General features: G+C 56.0%; 1 protein-coding gene across 10 annotated transcripts in view; it reads left to right on the forward strand.

The window, feature by feature from the left end:
• The window catches only part of CA5A (carbonic anhydrase 5A), a 43,776-nt gene extending 27,290 nt beyond the window's left edge, over positions 1-16,486 (forward strand). For 2 of the 10 annotated variants that reach the window (XM_021093673.1, XM_021093672.1), the window contains exons 8-9: positions 2,263-2,418; positions 14,696-16,485. In XM_021093673.1, the coding sequence (XP_020949332.1) occupies positions 2,263-2,418; positions 14,696-15,301 (762 nt within the window). In that variant the 3' untranslated portion in view covers positions 15,302-16,485. Of the gene's footprint in view, positions 1-747; positions 2,089-2,262; positions 2,419-2,893; positions 3,564-5,320; positions 6,427-14,695 lie in introns of those variants that run through there. The other 8 variants (XM_021093676.1, XM_021093680.1, XM_021093678.1 and 5 more) reach the window with 6 other exon arrangements.

Consider the following 20,525-nt stretch of genomic DNA (forward strand, 5'->3'; position numbering starts at 1 on the left):
CACTTTTTACAAAAACCTTTAGACTTGTCCCAGGCAACAACATCCACTAGTGGGGGTGTTTGTTTTCACACCAACTGACGCAAGTTCCCAGCTACCGACCTTCAGGAACACCCACCTGCAAGCTGCCTGGCGCACTTAGGCTCGCCCTGTCCCGGAGAGCAGAGCGCGGGCGAGGGGCCTGCAGATACGCCCATTCCTGCCCAGCGCCCACCTGTCCGCCTTACTGCGCTCGGCCCCGCATGACCAGCATGGGAGCCCTTCCCCGGGACCAGCTGGGAAAGACTTTGATGGGGAAATTCCTGAAAAGCGCAGTTTATTTGTTCAGCACCAAACAAAAGAATTCCGAGAGGGAAGGAGTCTCCGAGGGTCCTTGAACGTGGGGACGGATGGCGCTCGGACCTGTCCTAACAATGGCGAGAGGGGCTCCCGATGGGAGCCGGGGGCCAGCCCTTCCGCGGCCACTTCGCAGGGCTGTTTGATCTGGGCTCTGCTGTCCCCTTGATGTTGGCCTCTGCCAGCCCCCTGGGACCAGCCCCCCCGCGGCCCCGTCTGCCCGCTCAGGAACTCGGCAGGCTCAGGGTGCTGGGGGCACATCCTGCCCCTCGCTGGTCTGCAGCCAGAGTCAACCTGCCGGGATGTTTCCCCAGTGGTGTCTGCCCCCCCGTGGGGCATGGTCGCCCGCCTTGGTGGGAAAGAAAGGAGTTTCCCTGGGGTGCTGTCTGCACAGGGGTCTGCTTGCTTCCACAGGCGGGCAAACTGTGCAAAATACAGAGGAAATGGTGTCGGCGGGACCCGTGGAGGAGACGCCTGGGCCCGGCTCTGGTCCTGACGCCCGTCCCCGAGCCTCGGTCTCCTCACCTGAAAAACAGGCGTTTCCGTCTCAAGAGAGAAAGGGGAGTTCCCGTCGTGGCACAGTGGCTCACGAATCTGACTAGGAACCATGAGGTCGCGGGTTCGATCCTTGGCCTCGCTCAGTGGGTTAAGGATCCAGCGTTGCTGTGAGCTGTGGTGTAGGTCACAGACGTGGCTCAGATCCCGTGTTGCATGGCTGTGGCGTAGGCCGGCGGCTACAGCTCCAGTTAGACCCCTAGCCTGGGAACCTCCATATGCCTTGGGTGTGGCCCTAAAAAGCAAAAAAAAACCAAAACACGAAAAAATAGAGAAAGGCCGCCCTTGGAGGGCAGGGGTCTGTGCTTCCTGGGTCAGGGTGTGGTCAGCTCTAGTCCTTGGTCATAGTCTGTGCCCCTTCCTGGGCTCCCCCAACGTCCGGGGTGACTTGAGATTTTCCGCATTACGAGTGACCCTGGGCGTTCCCTAGTGGCCTAGTGGTTAAGGATCCAGTGTGGTCACTGCCGTGCTGGGTTCAATGCCTGGCCTGGAAACTTCCGCATGCCCTGGGTGCAGCCAAAAAAAAAAAAAGTGTAATATTTTTTTGGTGCACAGTGGAAAACACTCTGGAAGTTCCTCAAAAAATTAAACATAGAATTATCATGGGATCCAGCATTTCTACGTCTGGGTATATCCTCAAAATTATTAAAAGTGAGGTCTTGAGATATTTGTACACCATGTTCATAGCAGCACTACTCACAGCCGCCAAGAGGTAAAGCAACCCAGCTGCCCTTGATAGATGATGGATAAGCAAAATGGGGTCCATCCATACCGTGGAACATTACTCAGCTCTGAAAAGGCAGGGGCGATCCTGACACCTGCTACAGCATGGCTGGAACTTGAGGACATTGTGCCAAGTGACGTTAGGCGGTCACAAAAGCCACACAGCCTGCATTATTCCACGGATGCGCGGTCCCTAGATTCACAGAAGTAGATGGTGGCTGCTGGGGGACTAGGGGAGGGGAGGGAGCGTGTGTTTAATGGGGACAGAGTTTCGGGCTGAAGTGTCTAAAAATGTGGAGGGGACGATGGTGATGATTACACGCCAGCGTGCACGTACTTACTGGCCCTGAACCGTGCCCTTAAAAATGGTTAAGATAGTCGATTTTACGTTGTGTGCGATACTTGACCTCAACCTTTAAAAGAGTGATTGTTTCACAGCCAAGCCCTACAAAAATGCAAAATTTAAGAGAAAGATTATGAGCCTGTGGTGAGCGTCCGTTCTCTGGGTGGAGGGGTCATTTCCTGTTGTCATGGTTTCCAAATCCGTGGCCACAGCCTTTATCTCAAGGACGCGCCTCCTCCAGGCCGGGAGCTAAAGCGAGCGCCCTGCCCTCCCCGGCCCCCCTGACTCCACCCGCCCCCCGCTCCCAGGACTCGCGGGCGGCCCTGGGCCCCTTCCAGCCCTCCTGCCTGCTGCCCACCTGCCGAGATTACTGGACGTACCCGGGCTCCCTGACCACGCCCCCGCTCTCCGAGTCCGTCACCTGGATCATCTATAAGAAGCCCATTGAGGTGGCTCAGGACCAGGTGAGCGCTGCCTGTGACCAGCACACAGGACCGCCTGGGGACGCCTACGCTTTGTCGGTGTCACTAAGACAGGGTGGGCCACAGCCTTGCCGAGGTTCATGCTTTGGTGCTTTTTAGATGTTCTGCATGATAGAATTTTCCAACTGCAATGGGAGCTTGCTGGGATTGGACAGAAGCGTCTGATATCATCGCTCTCTTTCTGACCCTGAGATAGTGCCACGTGAGAGCAAGTCAGACAGAGGAGGAGGACAGAGCCAAGACAGGAAGGGAGGGAAGGTGGGGCGGGGGCGGGGGCAGTTATGTGCCTCGGCTCCTAGTCTTAGCGGTCAGACTCAGCATGGCAAGCCTCCCTGGGGACAAGTGCTTGGGCCAGGCCAGGGCCTGCTCTTTGATGGACAGTGGGATCAGGCTACTTCAAAGAGCAGAAGCGACATTCTAACTGGGACCTGGGTCCTTGCCCGTGCTGGGACCTTAGCGAGCATCTGCAGGTGACCCAAATACCAAGGAAGCGATGTCGGAGATGAGGGTCTTGGCGAGATGTTCAAGACTGAGGATTGATGAGGAGAAGAGAAGATTCTAGGGTCCGTCCGTTGTCTTTGGCTGATGGGACAGTAAGAAATCGAGACTGCAGGGGGTTTTCTCTCACGCGGTGCTAGGAAGCTCTGCGACTATATACAGTGAGAGAAAATGCCGGGAGGATTGTATTCGTCACCTGTCGCTGCAAAATGCTGCGTAACAAAACACCCCCCCCCCCGAATCAATGGCTTATAAGAAGAATTTATTTTTCCTGCTGATGGGTCTTTGGGGGGTGGGAGAATCTATTTTAGGCTGTGATTGGGGGTTGGGTCAGGCCCTGGGTCTTTCATATTTCTTGGCCCTGTGGTCATCCAGGACTGCTTCTCATGGCAAATGGCAGGAAGGCAAAAGATAAGCCTCTGTCTGCTCACATCCTGTTGGCCAAAGCAAGTTACCATGGCCAGGCCAAGGCCAGCGGGGCAGGGAGGAGGTGCGGGATGGTTTGCCATGTGATGCCCGGGGCCGAATGCACCTGCGTGTGCTGAGAATTTCTGGCTGTCCCAAGGTCTGCAGTGGTTCCAAGTTTTTTTCTCTCCCTTATGTAAATATTTGACTTTTTTCTAAAACAAGTAGATACTTCGTGTATCTTTTTTTTTTTTTCATTCAAGTATCTTTTTCTCTGGAAATCTCAAGCATCTAGAGAATGTCTGTCTGTCTCGGGCAGAGTTGAGAGTGACAAGTAGGCAACTAGCAGGCTCCACTCTCCCACCTTCTACCCAGGGCAGACATTTCAAATCGATCCCAGCAGCATCCATCACCTCGGCTTCCGCTGTCTGCTCTCTGAGGGCTCAGGTGAGCTCTCAGAGGTCCTTCCAGCCTTTTGATTCTGTCAGGTGTCCTCTTATTTAAAAGTCACAGGATTTGGAGTTCCCATCGTGGTGCAGTGGTTAATGAATCCGACCAGGAACCACGAGGTTGTGGGTTCAATCCCTGGCCTCGCTCAGTGGGTGAATGATCCAGCATTGCCGTGAGCTGTGGTGTAGGTCGCAGACCAGCTCAGATCCCGCGTTGGCTATGGCTGTGGTGTAGGATGGCAACAACAGCTCCGATTTGACTCCTAGCCTGGGAACCTCCATATGCCGTGGGAGCGGCCCTGGGAAAAGCAAAAAGACAGAAAAGCAAACCAAAAAAATGAAAATAAAAATAAAAGTCACGGGGCGATGCTATTTGTTTTGAAAGGCGGAAGGCGAGAGGTCCCTACACATCTGCCCCCCTCCCCCCAAAGCAGAGCTCTTACAGATGTGGTTGGAAATGGCCCCTGTCACCTAATGCACATGTCATAAGCCCCCACTAGCTCTCAGAAGTTGCAGCAGGAGAGGGTGGGCGACTAGGGGGGAGGGTGACAGAAGCAGGAAGCAGCCCCTGCCCACTGCTCTCTGCAGGAAAATAGAAACGTAAGTCAGCAGTGAGTGACTGAGCAGCGAGTGTTGATGACACCGAGTCGCAGAGCACCGCCGTCCTCAGGGCCTGGGGAGGCCACGCGTGCACCCCTTGGGTGGCGCGGCGGATCCTGCCAGGTGCCGGAGGGGAGCTGCGTCTCTGGGAGTCAGCGCCAGTGCAAACAGGTGCACCCAGGTGGGCAGACAGTGCTAGAGAGCTGGGCTGCGCGTGCACCCCACCCCGCGCCCCTGCAGGGCGCTCCATCCACCTCTCAGACGGAACCTGCTCGCGAGGCGGTCCCTGTGCAGAGAGCGTCCCAGTCCTGGGTGTGAGGAAGGGTGAGGGTTATTCTCCCAGAGCACGTGGTGTATTCCAGGGACCGATGGGATGATCCATAAAAAAAACGGGCTTTTAGTTCCTGCAGGGCAAAGGGCGCCAAACACTAGCATTTGTAGAATAAGAATTAGTTACCCATTGCTGCGGAGCACCGGCTCCACAATTCAGTGGCTTAATGAAACAATAATCATCACGTCTCGGGGGTGCTGTGCGTCAGAATTGAGGTGGTTCTGGCTGGGGCTGTGTCTCTTGGCGCTGAGGTCGGGTGTTGGCTGCAGTTATCTGAAAGCTTGGCTGGGGCTGCAAGATGCGTTCCCGACGTGGCACTCAAGTGGCTGGCAAACTGTGCTGACTCTTGCAAACTAGGGGCCCCAGATCCTCTCCAGAGGGCTGCTGGAGCATTCTCACAGTGTGGCGGCTGGCTTCCCCAGGGCAGGTGGTCCAGGAGACCACGGAGGAAGCTGCCATATCTTTGTTTGGGGCCACCTCTGCCATGTTGCCTTGGCCCCTGAGTCAGTGTGGGAGAAGTCTGCACACGACACTCGAGGGACCCAGAAGCTGGTTCGCTCCGTACCTGATCCCAGCTTACTCTGGTGGGTCTCTGTTGCAGCTCGCTGCGTTTCGCACGCTGCTATTTTCTGCTCTGGGGGAGAAAGAGGAGGCCATGGTGAACAACTACCGCCCACTCCAACCCCTGATGAAGCGGAAGGTCCGTTCTTCCTTCCAGACCCCTGAGGACGGCCCAGCAGCCTGACCTCACTACATCCAAGCTAAGGGTCCAACTGACGACACAGTACTGGTTCCCAGGTTTTGGAGTCTGATCCTGTGTAACCTCTGCAATTAAAAAGACAGAAGGAGATCGTGATTTTAGCCCATGTGCTTTGCAGTCCCAAGGAAAAGAATCACTTCAAAGAAGCCCGAGTGCAGGAGCGCGTGGAGGTCTTGGACCCAGAGCATCGGGGCGGCTCACTGCAGCACAGGGACCTCAGGGGGCCGGCAAGCGCGCCCCCAGGCCCAGGCTTTCCCGTGTCCAGACGGGCGCCCTGTTTCTCGCGTTGTTCCCCAGTGACACAGAGACTGTCCCAGTTCCAAATTCCCGGGCGTATCTGTCTGGGGCTGCTGTGGCAGGTGAATGGGCTGATGGACACAATCCAGCCCATAGCAGCCACACGCTGGGGGCTGAAACAACGGAAACTTCTCGCTCCACAGTTCTGGAGCCAGAAGGCCAAGTTCAAGGTCTAGGCAGGGCCGGTTCCTTTCGGAGCTCCAGGGGAGAATCGCTTCCTCGCTTTCTCCAGCTTCCAGAGGCACCTGCTTCCTTGGCTGGCAGCCCCTTCCTGTGACTTCAAAGCGCAGGAGTTTTCCTAAGCGGTTGCTCAGACCTGCTGCCATTTAATTGCAGTCACGCTGGAGGGTGCGGCGTGGTTTCTCACTGTGGTTTTTTTTTTTTTTTTTTTTTAATTGTGGAAAAATACACGTAATGTAAAATTACCCCTTAGCCGTGTTTAAGGGCTCAGGGCAGCGGTACTCAGTACACTCAGGTTGCTGTGTAAGCATCGTTCCCTCTCCGTTGCTGTCCCCCTTTTGTAAGACTGAGACTCGGTCCCTCCTAAACACGAACTCCCCCGCCCCCAGCCCTCGGCACTCCCCCCCCATCCTGCCTTCTGTCTCTGTGACTGTGATGCTTCTAGGAATTAAACTCAGGGGAGTCACACAGTCCTGGTCTTCTTGTGATGGGCTCGTTTCCCTCGGCTTGCCCTCCAGGTTCATCGCCCTGGGAACAGGTGTCCGTGTCCCCTCCCTTTCCAAGGCTGGGCGATGTCCCCATTGGCCATGGTATTTTTATTTTTGTAGCATTAAAAACACCCCCCTCTGGCAGCCGTGCTACAGACAATCTAATCACATTCTCTTCCAACATTACCCGGCTGTCAGATAAACAGTGAGAAACAGCCCGGCCAAGGAGGCACCTGCTCATCTGCCTACCAAGGTGCGGTGAGGAACTGGATCTCATGTGGGGGATAGAGAATAAAAATAGACTTACTAGAGTCCACCACTAACATCTGAACTCAAAGAGAACCTGTATTACGGACGTGGCTGATTTGGGGAGAGCTTGGCCGTGGTCCCCAGCCCCAGAACTTCCGATGGGATCAACCCCCAGAACTCTCTATGGGCTCGGCAGTATACAGTCTGGCTTTGGGCTTTTCAGTATTCTGGCACCTGCAGCAGAGAAAGTAATCCCCAAAATCCTCATACAATTTTTCCTGAAAAAGTACCACTGCTCCCCACGGCCATCATTTGATAATGCTCTGTCCCCAGGCAGCCCAACGCCTTGAGGTCAGTGTACATAAGACACAGTCATTTTTCACCACAAACCAAGAGGGTTCGGGAGCCCTGGTGATGGTCGGAGCATGGCTTCCAGGAGGGAGGGAGTTCTGGAAGGTTTAGTGTGGACCCCAAATTGTTTCTCATCTTTTGGGAAAAGGTAGCCATTCCTGAGTCTCAAGTGCAGTGGACTTCAGCCCAGAAGGAGAGTTTCCTGCGGCCATGATAATAAAGGGCCACCAATTAGGGGACCACCCCCCCACCTCCCTGTCATAAGGACCCTGTGACAACACTGGGCCCCCCCAGAGACCAGCATCATTTTGTATCTTGAGATGTTTGATTAATTGATTGATTGATTTTGTCTTTTGTCTCCATGTCAAATGGAGGTTCCCAGGCTGGGGGTTGAATCAGGGCTACAGCTGCCAGCCTACACCACAGCCACAGCAACACTAGATCCAAGCCGCATCTGCAACCTACACCACAGCTCATGGCAACGCTGGATCCTTAACCCACTGACCGAGGCCAGGAATTAAACCCAAAACCTTATGGTTCCTAGTTGGATTCGTTTCTGCTGCTCCACGACGGGAACTCAGAGATGCTTAATTTAATCCAAGCTGCAGAGGCCTTTTGCCACGTAAGGTCACACACCAGCAGGTCACCCCGTCGGGATGTGGCTGCTTTCTGTGATGGTGGTATGTTCCAGAACTGCCCTGTACAGAGCCCTCGCTGATGGTGAAATGTTTCAGAACTGCCCTTGGGAGTTCCTGTCAGGGCTCAGCGGAGAGGAACCCAGTTAGTATCCACGAGGACGCTGGTTCAATCCCTGGTCTCTCTCAGTGGGTTAAGGATCCAGCATTGCCGTGAGCTTTGGTGTAGTTTGCAGACGTGGCTCGGATCTGGCGTTGCTGTGGCTGTGGAGTAGGCTGGCAGCTGCAGCCCTGATTCAACCCCCAGCCTGGGAACCTCCATCTGACATGGGTGTGGCCCTAAAAAAACAAAAAAAAAAAAACAGCTGCCCTGTGCACAGCCCTCTCTGTGATGGTGGAACGCTCTGGAACTGCACTGTCCTCCAGGGCAGCCCGTGGGCACATGCGGCCATCCAGCGCTTGCAGTGAGGTGAGTGCAGCTGAAGGGCTGAATTTAACTGAAACATCACATGTGATAGGCCAGTGGCCATCGTGTGACTCTCTGTCGTGACCTGGTGTTTGAAAAGCTGTTGAGTGAGCTCGGCGTTGATGCCCTAACACACTCGCGGGGTGTATGTTTACACCCCAATTTAGAGAAAGCACTTTGCTGCCCCCTCTGGAGCTGAGGTGTCTGAGACTCTGCAGACAGGACACAGCTCTGCCCTGGATCCAACTCGCATGCTTCCCAGAGCACGTGGAGCGGGATGTGGGGGTGCCGGGGGCGGCGGTGCTGGGGTGCAGGGGCTGCAGAGGGATCAGGGCCTGGGCTCACCTGGTGGCGGCCTGGCACACAGCCCCCCAGCATCTTTCCTCAGCTTCCCCAGGCATTGCCAAGATAGGTGGGCTGTCTTCACTGAGGCGGGAACACAGGTAATCCCTTCTCGACAAAGATGGTTTAAAATCGTTGTGTTTCGGCGTTCCCGTCGTGGCTCAGCGGAAACAAACCCAACTAGTATCCATGAGGACACAGGTTTGATCCCTGGCCTTGCTCAGTGGGTTAAGGATCCAGCGTTGCCGTGAGCTGTGGGGTAGGTAGCAGACGCGGCTCAGATCCTGCATTGCTCTGGCCGTGGCTGTGGTGTAGGCCGGAGGCTACAGCTCTGATTCCACCCCGAGCCTGGGAACCTCCGTATGCCGCAGGTGCAGCCCTAAAAAGACCATCATCATCATAATAAAAGTCATAATTGTGTTTCGGTGGCTTTCAAAGCATCAAGGTCAGGGGTGATGCTGGCAAAAGTGGATCACCTTGAAAGACGCGAAATAGACGTTGAAGAAGAAACGAGATGAGAAACGACACGTTTCTGTTGCGCGTCTGAGCGAACGCCCCACTCGGGGGATTACCCAGCATCAGCGGGAGTTAACCTAACAACACGGCTGCCGCCAGCCTTGACCGTGACCCAGCGGGGCCTTGCGCTTAGTGTCGTCAGGGACCTTCCACACCCCTCAGCCCCACCGAGTGTCAGGACCACGCGGAGGCCCGGCCCGACCCCCCGGGGCTTGTGGTCCCCCCAGTCTGAGGAGTGGGGGTTTTTCCAAGCGACCGTCGGGTGGGCGGGCGTGAGGCCACAGCGGTTAACTTGCTCTAACGAGCTCTGTGAAAGTTCTGGACTCTCACCCGGGTCTTCACGGGGAAACAGGGCTTCTGGGAAGGTGGAGGCGCTTACCCAGGAGAAGGCAGAGCCGGCAGCGAGCCCCCCTCTGGCCCCCAGGCCGCCCTCTGGGGCCTCTTTTGCTCCTGCCCCTCTGATGTGTGCTGCTCAAGAAAAGATGTGGCTCACGGCAGAAACGCAAAGCCTTGAACTTGACGCTTGAGTGGGAGACCTTGCTGTCCAATGACCTACGGCTACTCTTGGATGGAAACTCCATCCCCAAAGGCGCCTGTGCAGCCGTCCGGCAGCTTAGGAGGGTGGCTGTTCTCAGCGGTGGAGGGAAGGATTGCAACTGGAGGGGCGCTCTGGGTTGGGACTTGGGAGAAGGGTAGAGAGTAGCCATCGTCAACTGTCCATGGGCCGTCCATCCCACAGGGACTTGGGGACAGAGAGAGGCTGCTGTGCAGAGGGACTCGCAGGAGAAGAAAGGACACGGGGCCCTGAGTGGGACTCCACCTGCCAGGCCACCGTGACACCCAGTCCCAGCCAGAGCCCCGAGAGCAGGTGGGTGGCTCATCCATAGCGGGCTCTACTCTGCGTGCGCAGAGGTCTGCCTCCCAGTAGACGCTCTGCTTCGTAGGCTGTTTCTCAAGTCTGGTGTCACCCCGGGGACACCGAGACACTCCCGGGAGCCACACGGGGCCCAGGCGGTGCAGCAGAACCGCAGACACCCAGAGGAAGGGCATCGATGTCACCCTCACAGCCACGGCGCAGAAAACAAACCCGGGTGCGGCCGCTCCCTGACCTCGGCGGCGGCCAGACGCGGAGGCCGAGGGCTGCGGGTCCGTGGGAACAGCCCTGGGATGTGATTGCTGTTTAGGATTAGGCTGCAGAATCCCTGGCCTGACCTTAAACTTCAAAGCTTCCTCCCTTCGCTTTTATGTTACTTTCTCATTTTGTGAAAGTACAAATGTGGGCAGCTGCCCACCCCTGACCCACTGTCCCTTCTGTGACAACCTCAAATCTGGCCCCTTCCCACCCCGGCCGTCCCGGGGGGGCACCCTACACTCCCACCTCCTGACAGCTGCTCCTCCTCCCCTCCTGCCCCCCCCACACACACACACCGTAGGAGGCCTCCCTGGAGCCCCCGGATGGCGCCTGGTGTACAGCTGCACCCCAGCAATAGCAGGTCCCTCGTACTGCAGGGCTTGTCCCTCCTGCCTAAAGGCCTCCATCCACCAGCTCTAAGGCCAGCCTCAGGGAGTCCCCTGGAGCCACCACACCTTATCCCCACATCCAAGGCGCAGCAGGTGCTGTTGGTGGCGCCCCCAGCCCCAAGTCCCACACCCACTTCTGTCCTCCATTCTCTGTGTTTGCATGGCCCCCGGGCCGCCCCACTTCTAGCTAGAATTACATTGCCAGCCCCTCCAGCATCTCCCTGTCCCCACCCAACCTGTTCTGCTCTTAAGGGTGCAGAGTGTGGGGAGGGAACATCAGCCTGGCCGTTCCGCTTCCCTTTGCTAAACCGAGGCTTCCGTCACACTTGGGGTTAAGCGTGAGCTTCTTCCTGCATGATCTGGACCCCAAGCTCCCTTCCCACCCACTTCTGAGCGCAGCTCCCCACTTGGGCTGCCATCCAGTCTCTGTGCTCGGGCCCTGGGCTTCCTCCTCCTCTTCCTCGCAGCCCCAGCTGTCCTGTCCCCTGACTTCTGGGTCTGGGCACCAGTGCCTTCTTCACATGGGTACCTCGCTGGCAGCTTGCTTCCCCGAGGGTGGCGTCCTCGCCCTCTTGCTCGCAGCACTAAGTAGAGACCCGTTTGGTGGACAGTGACTGAGGCGCCCCTGCTCTGAGAGCCAAGTGCCACGGCCGACCCCAGAGAGCCACACTTGCCGCCTCAGCTCCCTCGACAGGCTGTCCCCTCCTGGGATAGCCCGTCCCCTCCAGCTCTGCTCCTGAACGTCTTTTCAGGCTCAGCCCGAAGCCCCCTCTCCTGTGACGCCTCCCGTAACCCCGTGCTGTGCACCTCCCGCTGTGTGTGGTTTCCGACCATCCGTGCTCTCGGGGCCTAGAAGCCCTCCGCAGGCCATTCCCGAGGTAGCGATCGTGACACATTAGCTGAGTAGGTGGAAGAAAGGCAGGGTGTTAGTTGCTTCCGGTAACAATCAGAAATTCACCTCCAGCCAGGGAATCTGATGCTCATAATTCGAGAAGTCCAGAGAAAATAAACACAGTGGAGCAGGTGTGGAGCAGGGCTGGAACAGGTGTGGTTCTGCCTGGAGCAGGTGTCGAGCAGATGTCGAGCTGGTATGGACCTGCATGGCGCTGGTGTGGAGCAGGCATGGAGCAGGTGTGGATCTGCCTGGAGCAGGTATAGAGCAGGTGCAGAACATGTGTGGAGCAGGTGTGGAGCAGGTGTGGATCTGCATGGAGCAGGTGTCAAGCAGGTGCAGAACAGGTGTGGAGCAGGCGTGGCTCTCCATGGAGAAGGCAGGGAGCCGCCACCGTGTGCGGCCCTCCCAGGAGGAGATGCCGTATGTACACAGTAGCTGACAACATCCTCCCAGACATTTCTGACATATGGACTTGAACTCGCCTCCCAAAATCTGCCTTGGCAGCTGTGACCATCTGTCTGTGACCTGACGGGTACAACATTTCCCCTCGACCTCTAAGCTGGACGCTGGGAGGAGGGACAGGAGCCCATGTGAGCAGCTCTGGGAACCGTGGTGGCCAAGAGCAGGTCCCTCCTAATGCAGCGGTACCTTCGCCGCTGGGAGGCTGGCCCCGCTTAGCGCCCGTGGGATGCAGGCTGCCCTCTGCTCACCGTCCAAGACCAGGAGGGAGCAAGGTCAGCGAGAGAGGCAGTTCGAACCCACATTTCCTGGCATGCGGGCTGGGCTTACACCTTGGAGGCTGAGCAGTAGAGATGCCTGGCTCCTGTGTCTATGTTCAAATGCGTGTCAACAGGAAAAAAAGATTTTCTGTTTCCGCCCGTCTTAAGATACGTTCACCAACTGCTACTCTGAAGATAAAGCCTGTATATTTTTTCAGGATTGAGATTATTTTCCGTCAGAATGTCCTTTGGCAGTTTGGGAGGGTTTTTTTTTTGTTTTGGGTTTTTTTTTCTTTTAATAGCATTGACATAGGGAAATTATTTTTAAGCAAAGTGTAATCTTCTGATCCTTTTTACTGATTTCTGGAAATCCGGGGGTGGGGGGCCCTACAGGTGTTCCAGGTCCCTGAACACATAAACACAGTTCAAAGGTGTAGACATCAAAAACGGACAGGACACTCAGGTTTGTCGCATTTATCCTCTTTGCATGTTCTTTGATTTGTTTCGTAATGAAACACACAGCTTCACCTCGATTTAACATTGCTCTGTAGCAAAGACCCCCTGCCACCGCCAGGATGTATGGTGAGTGAGCCAGACATCACGGATAGAAACAACACAGCAGCCTTGGTCCGGGTGGTCCTTGTGTAGCGAGCCAGTGGGGGAGGGGCTGCAGGGCACCAGGGTTCCGGGGAAAGCAAAGCGGGTCAGGAAACCCCCGCCACATCAGGGACCTCACTGAGAAGGTGACATCTGAGCAAGGGTTTGCGGGACGTGAGGGGGGAGTCATGCAGATACTGGGGATGGTTCTGGAAAGCTCAGGGGCAGCAGAGGACCCACGTGGCAAGGACGAAGTGAGCCAGGGGCCAGGTGGCAGGGGAGGGGGACACATCTAGAGTGGGGCTTGGGGGCTTGGCTCTGACCGGCGTGAAGACAGCTGCAGGGCGGAGGCACCTGTCACCACGCAGGTTCTCGAAGCTGGGAGAAGCAAAGCTGACAAACCGCCCCAGGCTGAAGCCCGCAGGCAGTGGCGGTGAGAGGTGCTGCGTTGTGCTCTCCAGGCCAGCTGCGGGTGTGCAGGAAAGTGGGCGTCAAGGGGAAGGCCAAGTGCAAACCGCTGGGGATGGAGCTGCCCCGGAAGCAGGGGGCGGGGCAGAGGGACAAAGCCGGTCAAGGCTGAAGACCTCCCACTCCCCCTGCAACTCCAGCTACTTTTTTTAAATTGCATTTTTATTGAGTGGCTATTTTAAGTTGTGAGAGCTGCGCTTCTAGTACTTAGCCCTTTTGTTTTCGCATTTCCCACTCATTTATAGAAACTGCAAAGGGCAGAAAAGACTGAAACAGCGGCATATGCTGAGTGGAGGCAGATGGTCAGACCCTTGGCCGGCGGGGCAGCCCCATGGGCCAGGTGGGCACAGGAGCAGGGGAGTCCAAGCTGCTTTGGGGTGACGCACATGTCACCCCACTCAAATGGACTGCTCGGTCGTCGGGCGCAGGGGGCAGGGCCTCGCCTGGGGCCACCTGGGTTCTCCCAAGAGAGCAGACACAGCTGAGACCTGCCCACCGCTGTGTCCACTTGATGGAGTGAGCCTGGCACCTAGTCCTTCCTGCTGGCCGAGCTGCCCCGGGGAGCCAGCCAACCGCGCTGAGCTGCCTCCCTGCCCCAGCCCTTCACTCTAACCATCCCAGAGGTGGCCAGTCCAAGGGGGGTTTGACCTGCAAGCTGACATCAGGGTCGGTCCTCCCTGCCCCTGGCCAGGAGCTGGTTCTCCAGGCACTTTGCCCAGCCGTGTTGGCTCTGCGACCCCTCGTCTCCGTCCCTCAGGAAAGGCCAGGTTGTCAGGAAGCTGGTGGCACAGGGATGCAGGTGACGAGGGAGAGACTGGGCCATGCAGCCTGTAGCAGAGGGTCTGTCCTGCTTCTTCCAGCCTCTGGGGTCACTGGTGATCCTTGGCTGGTGGCTGTGTGCCTCCACCCTCTACGTCCACCAGCCCTGGCTGTCCCTCCCTCACACGGCCGTTTCTTCAAAGGACACCAGTCATGCTGGGTTAGCGGCTCCGGGATGACCGAGCCTTAACCAGTTGTACCTGCAGCAACCCTATCGCCAAAGGTGTCCACATTGTGAGGTTCTGGAGTTCGGACCTCAACATCCTGTTTGGGGGGACACCTTTCAACCCTAACAGAGGGACAGCACAACAGCTGCTTCCTAAAGGAGCCTGTGCCGGGGGTGCAGGATGGCCACCGAGAACAAAGGTGCCAACTGCATTTCATCTGTGCCAAGAAATCGAGCTGAGACCCTGGCCACTAGACCCAGGCTCTGGAGTGAAGCCAGGAGGACCCCAAATCCCAAAGCCAGACCCACAGGGGGAGTGGCCAACGTCAAGGGGTGATTAGCTGTCGCCAGAGACTGACAGGCCATGAACACCCCCTGGCCCAGAACCATGGGGTGGGTGCACTTGTCCTCAGAGAGAGGTAGGCGCTGGGCAGGGGCTCAAAAGGGTCTGCAGTAACTGCTGAGTGGGGGGGACACAGAGCAGAAAGCAAACGAGGCTCATTCCAGGGGCTCATCAGGTGCGTGACACAGACATGCCTGCTGCCGAGACAAGGGACAGTATCTGAAGATGTGACCACACCTGGACAAGTGACGACACCTGGACAAGTGAGCACACCGGGACAAGTGACCGCACCGGGACAAGTGACCGCACCTGGACAAGTGACCGCACCTGGACAAGTGAGCACACCGGGACAAGTGAGCACACTGGGACAAGTGACCGCACCTGGACAAGTGACCGCACCTGGACAAGTGACCACACCTGGACAAGTGACCGTAGCTGGACAAGTGACCGCACCGGGACAAGTGACCGGACCTGGACAAGTGATGACACCTGGACAAGTGATGGTACCCAGACAAGTGACCATATCTGAAGAAGTGACCACACCTGGACAAATGGCCACATCCGCCAGTCTCTCCACGTCTCTCCTGACACGTGTTCCAGCCCCCGCTCTGCTGGGGAAGAAAGTCAAGGGTTGGACCCAGGTGGGATCCGGTGCTCAGCTGGCCTGTCCACTGGCCCTGGTCATGCCCTCTCACCAGCCCACCAGCCGCAGCTCCGTCGGGGGGGGGGATTCACCCTGGCCCTCCCACCCATCCAGAGGCCAGGGTTGACACTTCCTACTGCACAGAAGAGGAAACGCAGTCTCCAGAAGCTGAGCACCGTCCCTCCCCGGACCCTGGTAGGAGGCGGCATTGGAACCCAGAACCTCTAACTGTAGGCCTGCGTGTGTTGCTTAGGTAAAAATTCATGTAATGTGAAATTAACTGAGAGTTCTCTTGTGGCTCAGTGGGTTAAGGGTCTGTTGGTGTCACTATAGAGGCTCAACTTGCTGCTGTGGCACAGGTTCCATCCCTGGCTTAGGCTGGGGATGTGGCCCCCAAAATTAAAATTAAATTAAAATTAACCATATGCCAGAAAGAGAAAGACAAATACCATATACTGTCACTCATGCGTGGAATCTAAAATATGGCACAAACGAACCTGTCTCCAAAACAGGAACCAATCACAGACATGGAGAGCAGACTTGTGGTTGCCCAGGGGGCAGGGGAGGAAGCAGGACGGACGGGGAGTCTGGGGTGAGTAGATGCAAATTATTACATTTAGAACAGATAAGCAATGAGGTCCTGCTGTACAGCCCGGGGAACTCTATCCAATCTTCTGGGATAGACCGAGATGGAAAATATTAAAGTAAAATAAATAAATGCCGACTTTTTATTTAAAAAAATTAAATGTGGTACATGTTTAACCAAAGACATTGAACCCTTCTGAAGTGGACGGCTGGGTGACATTCGCAGCCTCCCATCGACGTGCAACCTTCACTACCCTCTGGTTCCAAGACATCTTGTCGCCAGGAAGAAAAAAAGAGGCCCTGCTACCGGTCGGTTCTCCCCTCCCCGGCCCCCGCCCCAGCAACCCCGGCGATGCTCTCCCTGTCTGCCCAGGTTCACCTTTTCTGGACGTTTCATACAGACGGAACCAGACGCTGCCACGTGTCCAGCCCTTTCCCCGAGCACAGGGTTTTCAGGGTCCGTCCACCTCGGGGGGCGGGTCAGTCCCTCACGCGCTTCCGTGGCTGAGTGACAGTTGCTCTCTGCAGGGGCCACGTGCTTTCTCTATCAGCCGACAGGCAGGCCCGAACTCTCAAACTCCGTTTCCCACTAGTGCTCTTCCGGCATCTTCCATGAGCAAGGCCAGCTTTCTGAGCAAAAGGCCAAACCTGTGGGAATCATGACCCTCGCAGCGGCCGGTCACAAGCCCAGGACATCAATAAAACCCAGGCAAACTCTTTCTCTGTTTGTTTGTTTGTTTGTTTTTTGTTTGTTTTGTCTTTTTGCCTTTTCTTGAGCCGCTCCCACAGCATATGGAGGTTCCCAGGCTAGGGGTCTAATCGGAGCTGAAGCCACCGGCCTACGCCAGAGCCACAGCAACGCAGGATCCAAGCCGTGTCTGTGACCCACACCACAGCTCACGGCAACGGCGGATCCTTAACCCTCTGAGCGAGGCCAGGGACCGAACCCGCAACGTCATGGTTCCTAGTTGGATTCATTAACCACTGCGCCACGATGGGAACTCCCATGGCTGTGGTTTTCATCCGTCCGAGAATCCAAGCAGGATGCCCTGAGTATGTAGAGTCCTCTTAGGTCCTGGCTCTTCTTTCAAGGTCACATTTTACCCTGGGAAAAAAAAATGTACCCAATAAATCCTCTACTGATGTGAAAGTCCCCCCCCCCCCCAACCCCGCCACCGGCCACCCGCCACCGCCCCCATGGGGCTGCCCTGCTGTGTTTGTTCTCACTCGTGTGGGACACATGTCTGTGTTCTTTTCACCTAGCGCGTGTCTTTTCTTCTGGAAATGTGTTTTGAAAAGCCATGCTTTCGTGGTGCCTCGCTGTTCTGTCCCTGTCTGCAGGCTTGAAGAGGTGGGGCTGCCCTCAGCAAGCGCCCAAGGTACGTTCTGTTTCCCAAGCCGGTGTGGGTACAGCACCACCACGTCGGGGCTGTTGAGGCCAGGCCAGGACGACGAGCTCTTTTATGCCATTTAATTCCCACATCGACCATAGAGAGACCCTGCTCGGGGTCCGGGCAGCGGCTGGAGGGAGAGGGCAGGCGGGGAGTTTGGTGAGTGGCCGCTGGTGACCCGTCTGTTGTAGGCGCAATGCTTACTCAGGCCACCACACCACCTGGCTTCCAGGACCAGACTGGTGAGCATGTGAATTCTGCCGGCCACACGTGGGCTTTGTTTCAGCTGTTCCTGGTGGTTCCTGACAATTTCATTTCCCCCACTGGAAAACCCCCATCCTTGGAGCCAAGGACATGTGACTCCCTGCACAAGGAGCCGTCTCATTTGCTCCCTCCCAGCTTCCTGCCTCCTGGCTGCCATCGTGGTCACTTCCAACTAGACAGACCTGGTCGGAGAGGCCCTGTCGGAGAGGCTGCACACACCCGTGTCCTTTCAGCCTCACACACCTAGACGGAAGTGCTGTTACTTGCCCCTTGTCACAGGTGTGGAAGCTGGGGACAGGTTGACCCCCCCCCCAGCGCTCCCCTTGGGAGCCTGGGCCACCAGCCGCTCTGTGCACATGTGAGTAAGTGCGGTTCTGGGCCAGCTGTCCAGGCCAGGGTGCCCACGAGTGCAGCCCTCGATGGGAGGCAGGCATCCTGAACCCTGTCTATGCACCACATGTCGGAGCAAAGGTCTGTCTACACAGCAGGAAACCACACTAAATGGATGTAAGCTCTATTTGTCTGCAGAAACAACAGGTGAAAAGAAGCACACCTGCTGGTGACCTGCGCTTGCGGTGTTTACAAAGGACGTGGAATCCACTTCTGCCCATGAGATTTTTAAGCCCATTCCACACTCTCCTCGGGCGGGGGGCCCAAAATGCCAGACTTTGTCCCTCTCCAGCAACAGTCAGACAAGCAGGAGGACGTCTTTATAGATGCTCCTGTTTCCCCAGAGAAGATCGGAGGAGAGAAAGCTGCCGTTGCGTTTGGAAAGGGAGGCAGGACTACCAGGCAGCGCTTGTGTTCACAGCTACATTTTTTTCAATTTGGGGGACCCGTAAAAACGGGACTTTTTAAGATGAACCATCTAAAAATAGTATAGCCTCACTGCAGATAGTTTAGAAACAACAGGGAAATATGGAGAAAAAATTCCTAGCTCACACCCCAACCCCGGCCCCAGCTGGAGATGGAGGCTGTTCCCATCTTGGCATAAAGGTCACCATTTTCCGCCCATTTGCCACTACCTCTACGAGCGACTGCTGCTTATCAAGTTGTTCTTTGGGGACAGACGCTTTACCTGGGTTAGTTCATTGGCAGTAGGTCCTATGATTCCCATTTTATAGAAAGTGAAACTGAGGCCCAGCAAGGGGTAGGGTTTGCCCACGCTCCTTCAGGAGGTGTGCAGTGGGGCCCAGGCGGGAACTTGGGGCGTCTGGCTGTCAAGCCCATGATTTCTGTTGCTGCCATGCCATACCCTCCCTTCCTTTCCCCCCAGTTTAATTGGTGTATAACCTTGTATTAGTTTCAGATGCATAGCACAATGATTTGATATTTGTTTATATTGCAAAATGATCACCCAGTACGTTTAGTTAATATCCATCACTCCCATAGCTACGATTTTTCTTCTCAGGATGTGAACCTGTAAGATCTACTCTCTTGGCAACTTGCGAAGACACAATCAAGGCTTTTGCTAACACTGGTCACCATGCTTTGCCTTAGACCCGGAGCTCATTCGTCTTACAGCTGAGAGCTTCTGCCTTTAAGCTTCACCCGTGTCCCCGCCCCTGCCCTGTTTTCAGCAGCCCACATTTTGCCATCAGGAATCTGAAAATCACTGAGGGTTTGGAGATGACAGGAGAGATTCAGAGAGCTGGCAGGAAAAGCTTCTAGAGCATGCCCTACGTTGGCCGCACGTCCAGCCTCTCTTCCTGCAACGGGCTTCTCGCTCCCAGGATGGGATCCAGAGCCTCTGAACCCCAAACAGGAGAAAGAGGCATACCCGAAGGGGGTCACAGTTGACAGCCCCTACAGAGAGGCAGCTCTGCCACTGAAGCCCTGCCTGTTTGCTCCAAGGCAGCTCTGCTTCTCCAGGGCTAACACTCCCTGTTCTGAGAGGCCCCGGAAACCCTCCCCCACGAAGAGGCAGGTGGCCTTGGGGCCAGATCGCATCCTGCACCTGAGAAACAGGAACTACCCGTTCCTCCAAAAACGGTGGTCCTCCCAGACCTCAAAATGTAGAGTGGGGTCCCTGCTCAGCGGGAACACCCGAGGGTCCAGCCATGGGGTTTCAGAAGGTGATTCTTCAGCCCTCCATCCACTGCGGGACATGGCGAGCTGGAAAAGATTCTTGTTTGCCCCGGTTTTTAATGGTTACAGTGTATTCCGCCAAGCGGATACAGCAAAGTTTACAAGGCAGCTGGTAGGACATTTGGGTTATTTCCAATATTACCTTCGGCGTTTTTTAAGACTACAGCAAACAACCATGTAGCCCAAACCGAGCACGTCCTTTACTGCCTTAGAGCAATTTCTAGAAATGGAACACTGGTCAGATGCACCACATGGCTTTAAGCCTTTCGCAGAAACTCCAAAGCTTCCCCTGTAGAAATTCCCAGCTTCTCCACCAACTCTGGTGGGAGCAGACAACACAGTGCTGGTCGTCTCTGGCTGTCCCTGGAAGGAGCTGAGTGAGCTGGTTGAGTCGCCCTTGGACTCAGAGCTCCTTTTTGTCATCTCACCAGTAGATGGCGCTCTTTGCTAAGTTTGTGCTTTTTTGTTTTTTTGGTTTTTTTAGAGTTGAGTTCTGGGTAAGGGTTTTCTTCCACTTGCACTAGGCAGGTCTGAGACAAACATATGTTTTATTATATATACGTCTCCCAAGGCAAGTTTGCCATTGGAAATCTAGGGTGGTCTCATGAAAACTAAGTAGAAACTGACAGTGATGGCGTAACTGCCGTGGGACGGTAGAAATGCCCCTGGGGTGTCCTCACCCTCCCGATATTCCGTCTGGCACGGCTTCCCAGGAGCCCCCACAGGAGGCACATCCCGTTCCGTCCTCCGCCGCCCTTGTTAGTGGTACTCCAGGGAAGCTGGATGGGACTGGCCCGCTTCCTTGCCCTGCTTCTCTGGCCTATCAGGGTTGTTAATTTCACGCTCTCATATGCAATTCTTGACTGCATCTCTGGCGTCTAGAGGAGGCACTTGCTGTCATGGGCCTGGAGCCAGTGCAGGGGCCTGCACAGGGGACGACCTGCAGGTGTCAGCGGCAGGAACACCAGGTGGAGGAGTTTGGGACCCTCCCCGAGAGCATGGCCAACTAACCGCCTTCCACGT

This window comes from Sus scrofa, chromosome 6, assembly GCF_000003025.6.
Source record: "Sus scrofa isolate TJ Tabasco breed Duroc chromosome 6, Sscrofa11.1, whole genome shotgun sequence".
NCBI classification, from domain to species: domain Eukaryota; kingdom Metazoa; phylum Chordata; class Mammalia; order Artiodactyla; family Suidae; genus Sus; species Sus scrofa.